The sequence below is a fragment of the Ctenopharyngodon idella genome, chromosome 19, assembly GCF_019924925.1.
Source record: "Ctenopharyngodon idella isolate HZGC_01 chromosome 19, HZGC01, whole genome shotgun sequence".
NCBI classification, from domain to species: domain Eukaryota; kingdom Metazoa; phylum Chordata; class Actinopteri; order Cypriniformes; family Xenocyprididae; genus Ctenopharyngodon; species Ctenopharyngodon idella.
In genome coordinates, this window is record NC_067238.1 from 29,556,110 (window position 1) to 29,566,296 (window position 10,187).

General features: G+C 37.4%; 2 protein-coding genes across 2 annotated transcripts; one reads left to right on the plus strand and one right to left on the minus strand.

The window, feature by feature from the left end:
• The first annotated feature begins 728 nt into the window (after positions 1–728).
• jtb (jumping translocation breakpoint) lies at positions 729–5,712 on the plus strand. The gene is made up of 6 exons (XM_051873357.1): positions 729–938; positions 1,525–1,697; positions 1,781–1,821; positions 1,909–2,000; positions 2,304–2,383; positions 4,293–5,712. Exons 2-6 carry the CDS (start codon positions 1,594–1,596, stop codon positions 4,447–4,449), a joined length of 474 nt encoding a protein of 157 aa, XP_051729317.1. The 5' UTR covers positions 729–938; positions 1,525–1,593; the 3' UTR covers positions 4,450–5,712.
• A 2,991-nt stretch (positions 5,713–8,703) lies between these two features.
• Positions 8,704–9,825, minus strand: cart4 (cocaine- and amphetamine-regulated transcript 4). Its single transcript, XM_051873265.1, has 3 exons — positions 9,548–9,825; positions 9,095–9,175; positions 8,704–8,992 (listed from the first exon to the last, which is right to left on the minus strand). The coding sequence occupies exons 1-3, from the start codon at positions 9,671–9,673 to the stop codon at positions 8,885–8,887; spliced, it is 315 nt and encodes a 104-aa protein (XP_051729225.1). The 5' UTR covers positions 9,674–9,825; the 3' UTR covers positions 8,704–8,884.
• Between the last annotated feature and the right edge of the window lie 362 nt (positions 9,826–10,187).

The following is a 10,187-nucleotide window of genomic DNA, read 5'->3' on the forward strand; positions in this document are numbered from 1 at the left end:
TAAATAACTGTAAATACACTACTAAATGTTTGGGGTTGATAAAAAGTTTTAATGTTTTCGAAATAAGTCTCTTCTGCTCACCAAGGCTGCATTTATTTGATCAAAAGTACAGCAAAACAACAGTAATATTGTAAAATATTATTATATTTTAGCATGACTGTTTTCTGTATTAATATATTTTAAACAGTAATTTATTCCTGTGATCAAAGCTGAATTTTCAGCATCATTACTCCAGTCTTCAGTGTCACATGATCCCTCAGAAATCATTCTAATATGCTGATTTGCTGCTCAATGAAATTTCTGATTATTATCAATGTTAAAAACAGTTCAAAAGAAAGAATAGAAAGTTAAAAATAACACTGTTTATTTGAAATTTCTGAAACAATATAAAAGTCTTAATTCTAATTAAGACTGTGCTTATATGGTATGGTAAGATAAAATATATTATTATTATTATAACAATGAATGTGGTCTAATGATCCCCCATAAGCAAATCTGCAAGGGTTTAGATGCGTCAGTAAAAAGTATATGTGGGCTGTTATTTTATTACGAAACTATATCATAGCCTACTAAGTGGCTTATAAAACAATATGTGCAATATTCAAGAATCATAAAAAAAAAAAAAATATTTACAAACGCCATTTTGATCGGTATTTTGTATGAAACGTATGGTAATGAAAATCGAGAGCCGCTCCACTAGAGGGCGATACACTTTAATCTGATTTGAAACCCACATTCTCGTGTGACGTAATCCTGTCCGTTTCACTATGGCAGGCAGGCCCTTATCTAGAGGTCTCTGTAAATAAAGGTATAATTACGGTGTATTCAGAGCTAACAGTCGTGTGTGTGTTTATATAGTGATCGATGAGTGTTAAGTGTTTCAGAGATCCTCTCATGGAAGTGTCGGGAGAGACGCCGCTCGGGTAATCTGACATCGGGTGAGTTACTGCGCGTTCCCTGATGATGTGGACCGTGTTTGGTTGGAGCTTTAACACTCTTACTGTGTTTACGAAACTCGTGCGCTCATCAGCGCTCGTACTTCTGATTTTGTGGGTTTAGAGTGAGAGATAGCTTGTTAAACGGCGGAAGTTGATGTTTCTTCGTCTTTATATCGAACACTGAGTTTATGTTTGTTTAACGGTAGGTATTTTTCAGCGACAAAACCCTGCGAGATTATGTAAACACTGCTTTGATTGATAAACCGTAATAGTTATATAATTTAAAAAACGACATTTTTAGTAACGCTAGCTTTAGAGTAGATTGCTACTGTTAACTGTAGTGTAGCTAACAACTATTATGCTTCACTGAAGTTTAACGGTTTTACATAATGTGTAGCTTAAAGTAACATCCTCATGGTTTTCAGTTGTTCTACTAACACTGTAGTAGAAGTGTTACACTTGTTTATATGACTGTTTTCTTGAATACGTCGCTTTTGTCTTGATTCATCACGTGATAGCCCAGGTAATGAGATTGTCAATCTGTCAGTGTGTGTGTCTTTATCAGTGTTTTCACGTGTCTTTGTAGATACTTGAGGAAAAGCAACTTTGAGCTATGAACCGCCAGTGAACGTCAGTTGTGTTACTTTATAAGCGCATGTGCACCAGAGCGATGGAGAGTGACTGTAGGATCCCCATGGCGTGTCTGAGACCCCGGATTCTGGCCCTGCATGCTTTATTCTGGGGCTTAGTGTCTCTCAGGTGAGAGACGTTCATTCTCTCCTAATGCAGAACAAAAGCTTTGATCACGTTTACTCATTCCACACTTATACTTTTTTTTCTAGAGTGTTTGGAGCAGCTCTTCTTAGCGATGAGAAGGCAACAGGTACTTGTACAAAAATGTCATCAAAGACTTCTGCTAGAGCGTACCAAGTTCATATAGTAATAATCCTTCTTGTGTTTTCTTTTGCAGTTGCAGTGACAAAGGCAGTGTCAGCACCATGTTGGCAGTTGGAGGAGTTTGTTGTGGCTAAAGAGTGCAGTGCATGTGAAGGTTTCCATTCAGTGAGTTTCTGGGATATGTACACTCATGCACAAATTAAGAATTTTATGGTCAGTAAGATTTATTTAATGCTTCTGAAACAGCTCACTAAGGCTTTAATTGATCAAAAATACAGCAAAAACAGCAACACTGAAATATTACTAAAATTGAATGCATCCTTGCTGGATAAAAGTATTATTTCTGTTTATGCATGTATGTATGTGTTGATAGATTGTGAATTGTGATCGTTCCAGCAGAAGAGCATTTTTTTTTTTGAGAATTAATTGAAAAGTTTTCTTTGCTTGCCTTGCAAACCTTCTTTACAGAAATCAATACCAGCCTGCAGCCAAACAGGATTTGTAGAAACGATCAACTGCACTAAGTCTAACAGAGAAGAATACAAGAGGTGAGTGGCTCAACGCCCATAATATATATTCTGGGGTCCGTTTCCTGAAGGCAGCTATGGTCGCAGCAAGTTCCGTCGTTACCAACACAATTCAATGAAACTTGCGACCATAGTTGGCTAATGATGCTTTTTGGAAATGCACCACAGTTTGGTTAACAATGGACTATATGCATGGAGTGTTCTGTAGAACGTCTGCAATAATATAAGCCAGCTGGAAAACATCCGGTGAAATGTCACTTGTTGGTGTATTGAGCATCAATAGTGTAATACTTAGATTATAATCAGAATATAGTCACTTAAATAGTCATGCCTAGCATTAATTTAGTTGACAAAAAAATTAAGACGCACCTCAGTGTTCCTCCTCGGCAAAATTCAATTCGACCATCAGTTTTCACACTTTTGTGTGAGGGGGAAAAAAAGCATCAACACACTGTAAATTAAAGATTTATTGTACACTTTAGTTAGATTCATTGAATAAAATTTCACAAGTGTGCCAAAATCATCGAGCTTCTGCTGTACTGACTGACAGCTTCTGTGATTACAAAGGGAAAGCACGGTGCTCGCTTTCTGTGTAATTCATTCACAAGAAAAGTTATTGTTTTTCATGAGATTTTGTAAGTACTTCATACTTCACCTTGACAATTTATTTTTTAACCTAGTGATTTTATAGTGTTTAAGATTTATTCAAAAGCAAAACTGAGTGAAAAACTTACAGGAAATGGCTAATATGAGCAAATAAATGCTCCTCTGCCGCCATCTGCTGGTTATATCAAATGTTGGATTTCCTACATCTTGAAACGTTTGGTTTTACAAATGGGTACAATCTAAGAAGGATGAACAAATGATGTTTTTGGTCATCGCATTAAATAACATTTGAAGTGCTGGAAAAATGTTGCGTGTGTCTAATTACAGACACCGCATTTCTTATTCAAGCGTTCCCAATAGATTTGTCTTTATTGCAATCAGTAAAACTGGTTTATTTGCAAATCATTTTTGCAACATTCCTTTTTTTTTTTTTTCATATAAATTTAAGTTTGCAAGTTGGATGGCAACATAGGACATTGTCACTGTCGGGTGGAAACCTTGTATGTTCAAAACCGCTACTTTTTTAGGAAATGGGGGAAAAAACACTTTTAAAAAAAAAAATAATAATAATTAAACACTGTTGTCATCAAAGTTGATATTGTGGCTTTTTATATGGTCAGACACTTGCATGTGTCATTATTTTTAACATTTTACCAAAATCAAGCTTAAATTAAGTTACAAGGTTTTTGATCAGTGAGTGTCAGACATACGTTTTTTTTTAAAACAGCCACATCTAGGCAGTAAGTGCATTTGATCAACTTACAGGTTATAAAGTTTTTTTTTTTGTAGCTATGTGGATGCTCAGTTTTTTCTGTAATTTGGCCAAAATCTCATGTTATAAAAGATGAAGTGCTACACACAGGCTGTTTAAGACCGTATTGGCTGCGACTCAACGACAAATGCTAGACTAAGCCACTCTTCTCTGCTCCGCAGATATTTAAAACATCAGTCTTTATATATTTAGTGTTTCTTGAGTAAAGAAATCACTGTACTTATTCAAACAAACAGTTCTTTATTCACCCTTGCATTGCAAACAAGCAGAGATGTTCCAAAATGTGTGCAGCACTTCATTCACAATAGAGGTGGGTGGAGTCATGAGGTTTGACTGACAGTTTGAGGATCCAATGGAGTTAGGAGTTTGTCACAAGCTCTTTTCAAAACTTTTCATTTGCTAAACCCACAGGCAACCCAATTGTAATGATTTATGAAAAAAAAATGACAAAAAATGAAGATTTCCGCCCGACAGTGATGAAATATTTAATCCTTTGGTATTCCAGAAAAATGGTACTAATTTAATTCACCTTTTCTCATTGTTTCCCTTCAGCTGTCGTTCAACCAAAATGGAGGAGCATCTCTTTTGGAAATTTGAGGGCACAGTGCTGGCTCTCACTGTTGTGTTTGCAATAGTGGTGGTGGCGAGGCAACGCTCACTTGACCGCAAAGCCTCAGACAAGGTTCGGAGACAGATAGAATCTATTTAGTTGACCGGACTGTACTTAAAGTTAAGGGTGTTATAAACTCTCAGCAAAGAACCCAAAATTTCATGGAGGCTTCCAGACTTTATCACTGGTTTATTCTTACTGGACGCACAAAGACAAAGCTCTGAACGGACAACTGACATTACCGGTGGATGCTGCTTCTGCGCAGGACTTAACTTAAGTGGACTAGATGTGAATCTCAAGAACATCCATTCAAATCAACAAACAGTATGCAAGACAGGAGTAACACAGTCCCTATTTTGTAACAGAAGATGTACAGCTCTGCATATACCTGTTCTTTCAAATGCTGTGAAGGTGGTGTGTGTAGACAGAATATGGGGTGTGTGGTGCATGTTTTAAATACTCCTAAAGCACATCAAGTATTTTGTTAAACTGAGAATGAACTGTATGGTGAAAGTCCTGCAAGAAGACATAATTTTGTGTTTCATCACTAAGGGTTTAATGTTAGACAGGGTGAGTTTCAGTGAATATCAAAGTTTTGTTTTTTGTTAATTTTGGAAAGTACTACACTTGCTGACTTTCTCCAAACTGACACTCATCCATCCATTCATTAACATTGACATGTTTCTTCCAGAAACCTAAAGTAGTTTAATGAATCTAAATTAATCAAATATGTGCAGTTGTCATTTGTTAAATCCTTGTTTTCGGTATATACTTTTATAGAGACTTATAGGTGCCCTTTATTAAAGTTTTAATTTTTTTCGGTCATTGTGTTTTACTTTCTAGTCTTTGCCCTCTTGTGTGAAAATAGATATTTTATATAAAATTATGTGAACAAATGTCTTGGTTCGTAATGCCAGTTTCAAAAATACCAGCTCTGTACTCCCATCTGATTGATATATGCAAGACTGCGTTATAGTGTATTTTGAAGCTACATGACTTGGGATGAAAATAAGATCTATTCAAATGAACCCTATTGTTTTTCTTTTTCTTTTAAAAGCTCTTCACGGCAAAATAACATTGTCTGCTTCTCGTTACTGCAATGAACTTATGATTTTGTGCCATCCTGGTTTTGGGTATAGAACTTTTCCCCATTTATTAATAATTATGATTGGTTTGACAGAGTAATGTCTTTTTATTAAGGCTGATTGGTGTTTTTTAAACTCCACAATTTAAGAAGGAAACCATGTGAATTTCATCAGTAAATTTTAATGAGCTAACTAAAATGTGAAGGGTATTTTCATGAAAGATGTGTGACGTTTCCTGTCTTTGATACGGAACGGAGGAATAAATGGGAATAAGGAATTGTCTGCCTAAGTTTGTTTGTGTCACATGATTCTGTCATGAAGGAATATAATGTGTTTTGTGATGAAAGTAAAAACAGAGATCACAAACTCCATAAAAAGAAATGAGTGCACTTTGATCCTTTTGGGCAGGAGCAGATGTGGCCATGTTGAGAGTGTGTCAAGGCAGAACAGAACTTTTCTGTGTTACACTGTGGAGAGGAAGAAATGGACAAATAATAAGAGGTATGTTCTTCTCAACTGCACCAAAATTTTTGTCTGCACATTGATTTGAATCCTAACTTGGGATTTACAAACCCTAGGGTCTTGGGATGGAATTTGATTAAAATAAAACAAGAATAAAAAATGACAATTAAATCTCACAATTAAGCGAAAATATTACTGTATATCTCATGAAGTAAGTAAAGTAAAAAATATCTATCAAAGCTTTGTGTTGGAAAAAAAAAAAGTTTGGGAAAGTCTGTCTTAAATACTAAATTTTGCATGCATAATGTGACTTTCCTGCAGAATATACACGACAATCGTGTTTGTCACTTATAATAATAAACGAGAGATAAATACCAGAATTGTTATCCTCCTCCTTTTCAGACGTCGACATACGCCTGGAAGACGGTTGAACTTTTTCTTCAAAATGGGCACGAGCTCTCTTTGAAGATATTCTTTATGTTCTTTGACATCTTTTGTCTGAAATAGATATCACGTTTTCCGATTATCTAACGATCCGAAGTCAAAAACGCGCGCAGTTTACTTCAACTCACCGCTTCAGTCGCGTCGTCAATGAACGGTCCAGTCGGTTCGTAGTCTGGCGGTCTTGAATCCACGCCACTGATTTTAGAGTAAATGTATATAACACATTGAAGTGATACGAGAAGTATAGATAAATTTGTCATTGTATTTTTTATTAGAGTCACGTAGGAGTGCTTGCTCTTGTCGCCAGGGGTCTGGCACGAGTTTTCACGCAGAGGCTCGTAGGACTTAAAGGTTCTGACCTGCTCCTACGTCCCATAAGGTGGTTAATCACATAGATATATTTATACATAGATGGCTCATTAGCGGCTGCTTCTATTGGCCGCGATACATAAGCCATCCGCCATATTGGAACGGTCAAAGCCGGTCCTTAAACGCTCCAGAGCAAGTTGACTGTGCGTCTGCAACCGTAGTTAGAGACGCATGGTTTGCAATAGACTTAAGCAGATAATTTGCTAAACCAACACAATACAAGATGAAGGCATTAGCTAACACAACATTAAAAAGTTACAGTAGTTTAAATACATATAAAACACAAGCCAACACATTTTCACCTGTGAAAGGTTATCCTATTTCTTCTTGAATATAAATCTCGGCGGATTCACAGTCAGAAGCTGCGCAATGTTGTGACATAATTGATTCTTACACCGTGTCTACACCAGACGCTAGCGGCGCAACAAAAGATAATAGAACCCATTATAATCAATCAGTGATGTTGTCCACACTGGATGCAGTGCACCGCGACACAACTCCACGACGTACTCCATGCACTCGTGATACTTATTATAGGAAGGACAAATGGATTTGCAACGGTTGCTTTGTCGCGTCCAGTGTAGACAGCTTCTAGCTGTTGGTTTGCATCAATGGTCGCGTCCAGTGTAGACACAGTTTTAGGCTGGATCTTAAAAATGCAGCCTTCAGAGGATGCATTGCAAGGTAGGAAGGTATCAAGGCATGTCCGAATCCAACGTTAGCTTTGCTTCCATCATCTTATCGATTTTCAAAGGCAGCCTAGATGTATCCTTCACTGCCTTTGATATCCCACAACCCAGTGCGTTCCATTCCATGACAGTTAAGCTAAATAAGAAAGATGGCATCTGAAAGTTGCGGTTGGTGGTCAGTTTGTGCGTAAATGTACGTTTTTGACCAACATTTTCCACTTTTGATGTCATTTCTAGCGAGAAATTACTATTGTAGTTTTCACCAAAGCTCTATTTTGCTGTAGATCATTAAACCGTTACGCTGCCTCATAAGTCTATCCGAAATCAGTTTTGTGAGGTAGCTACCTTTGTGTGCAAATACTGCCTGCAAAGTCATTGCCTGATGGGCAGCGAGGCAACAACACCACCCTGACCGTTCCAAGATGGCGGACGTACCGACGTGTCTGGAGCGGTCGAGTCTGGCATGATCTACCTATTCATATCTATGGTTGATTACGCTTGCGATCGACTGATAGAACAGAGCAGTTTTAAGAGATTTTCTAGGATTTATCGCGGCCAGAAAGCTACATGTTGATAGATTTCACTTCATGCAACTCACCCGTCGCGTTTGCAACATTTCCTTGAATTCATAATGACGACCAACCCGTGGACAAATCTCGCAGTAATCCTCTTTGTTTCAAAGAGGATTTAATAAGACAGAGCGAGTTGTTCTTTGTCTGAATCTAAGACTAAGCTCTTCAACCGCGGATCTTCCAAAAATGTGGTTTTAATATTTAAAAAATAAAATCTTTTACATAGGCTACATGTATGTTTCAACAGCGTTTTCAAACGTTTCAGTGACCACAAAAGTTACTTTACAAGTTTGTCAGAGTCCCTTAAACAGACGCTCACGAACAGAAGTCGCATTTGCCTGTGGAGGTAACCTCGCTTTTCAAATTTAAGAAAAAAGTAGGCAAACTGTGCTACACATGTCAGAAGACACTTTTGGTTGCGCGTGAAGAACCCCAACAGATTGCGGCTCGAAAATTAATGATAATTTCTATCAAACCTAATTTCTATGAACCTCTGAAAGCCTTTGAAAGGATTACCCCTACTATTCAATGATTAATGATGATTCAAATTAATGATCAGGATTTCAGTTGTTGATCACGGCACTTGCTGATCATTGAATATCGCAACCCTGTAATAATATTCCTCAGACCTTGTTCTAACAGTGTTTTGCAGTTTTTATTAAACATATTTAAATGATAAATTCACAGAGAATGTGTAGACGCACCTTTCATTTAGACAATATTCAGAATGAATGAGCCTTAAAGACATTTTATTAACAGAAAATAAACACGTTTAAACATAGTCAATACGAACAATACAACAGTATCAATACATCTCCCATGTCATGTCAAGAATTAAACTTGAATAGACGAGGTTGCTGTCACGAGCTTCTAAGCACAGAGCCTGAGAGAGAAGAGAGTTGCTCGAGCTCCATCAGTAGCAGCGCAAGAAGAAAGTATTGCAGGCGGTTCCTCGCAGACAATCGCATAGTCGCCCGATGCGCGGTCCGTGCTTCATGGCGCAGCGCTCGCCCACGTCACACTAGGAAAAAGTGCATCACATATGATACTTTTTAATACTTGGTTATAAACCCTATTTCTAAGATAATCTGAAGAAGAAAAAAAAGTGGAGTAATGTGTTTACCCTTGGAATGACGCTAGCTTTTTTCTCCACAGATATCCGATTGTCCTGATCTCCATCCAAAAGTTCATCGAGCGCCTCAGCCTAAACGCAAACGGGGAGAAAGCATTAATTCGGAATAGATTAGAAACTAGAAGCTATACTTCGTTTTTACACCTTGTTGAGCCCAAAAATGGCTAAACAGCAAGCTTTTAATTGTCTTAACCACAAATTATTGGTCAGGAAATTTGCAAAATTTAAGCAAATGCACTACTTTAAAAAGTTATTGCTGTCTCAGAAAAACATCAAAGACAGAAGCTTTTGGCAGAATATGGGAAGAATTTGAAGATGCATTTCTGAGGTAGTAAAACAGTAAAAATGTTAGTATAATGTGAAAAGCAATGGTTTTCGGATTATGCTAAAACTTTTTTTTTACATTAACAGGTTAAAAATGTATTTGCTGAGTTCTCCTCTTACCAGGTCTCGTTTGATGAACTGCTCCTCTTGCGTGGTCAGTCGGTTGTCCAGTGACATCTGACCCCTGCAGACGCACAGCAGCGAGAGGAAAACGCTCAGGTAGACCGCCGCTCGGACGCTGTCCATGGTGCTGAATGCGTTGGTCAGTAAGTTAAAAAGGAGGATTTAAAATATAAAAATCTTCTTTAATACTTTCTGTATCAGCGAAAGCAGCGTTGAAAGTTTTCTCTGGCTCTTGCTGCCGCTTGCTATTGCTTCACTGGGTTGCTTGGAAACTTTCTCTATTTATACGGTGTTCCTGCTACCTGATGTATTCATGCAACGTCACCACATTCGTGTTCAGTTGGCTAGAACCAGCTGGGAGTCAGTCTGAATGAAAGACGACATCGCGTTCAATATAAATCCGTGCATCCGCAGAGAGAATTTGTATAATTAGTTTATTTAAATGCAATTGTTTGAAATGACTAAAACGGTGGTCGTAATGTTGTATAATGTAATTTTAAATTAATAAATTAACGTTTAAGTGTTCTTAAAATAACTTTCTTTAATCATCTAAAGAACCTTTTTCCACTATAAAGAAGCTTTTTGTGCATTGGAAAGTTTCGATGGATGCGAAATGTTCTACATGGAACCAGAGAAA

Coding starts and splice junctions, on each gene's coding strand:
- jtb (XM_051873357.1), top strand. CDS start 1,594: ATGTGCACCAGAGCGATGGAGAGTGACTGTAGGATCCCCATGGCGTGT. Junction 1,822..1,908: donor TAGCGATGAGAAGGCAACAG/GTACTTGTACAA, acceptor TTTCTTTTGCAG/TTGCAGTGACAAAGGCAGTG. Junction 2,001..2,303: donor CATGTGAAGGTTTCCATTCA/GTGAGTTTCTGG, acceptor CCTTCTTTACAG/AAATCAATACCAGCCTGCAG.
- cart4 (XM_051873265.1), bottom strand. CDS start 9,673: ATGGACAGCGTCCGAGCGGCGGTCTACCTGAGCGTTTTCCTCTCGCTG. Junction 9,176..9,547: donor AGTTCATCAAACGAGACCTG/GTAAGAGGAGAA, acceptor GTTTGCGTTTAG/GCTGAGGCGCTCGATGAACT. Junction 8,993..9,094: donor AAGCTAGCGTCATTCCAAGG/GTAAACACATTA, acceptor ACTTTTTCCTAG/TGTGACGTGGGCGAGCGCTG.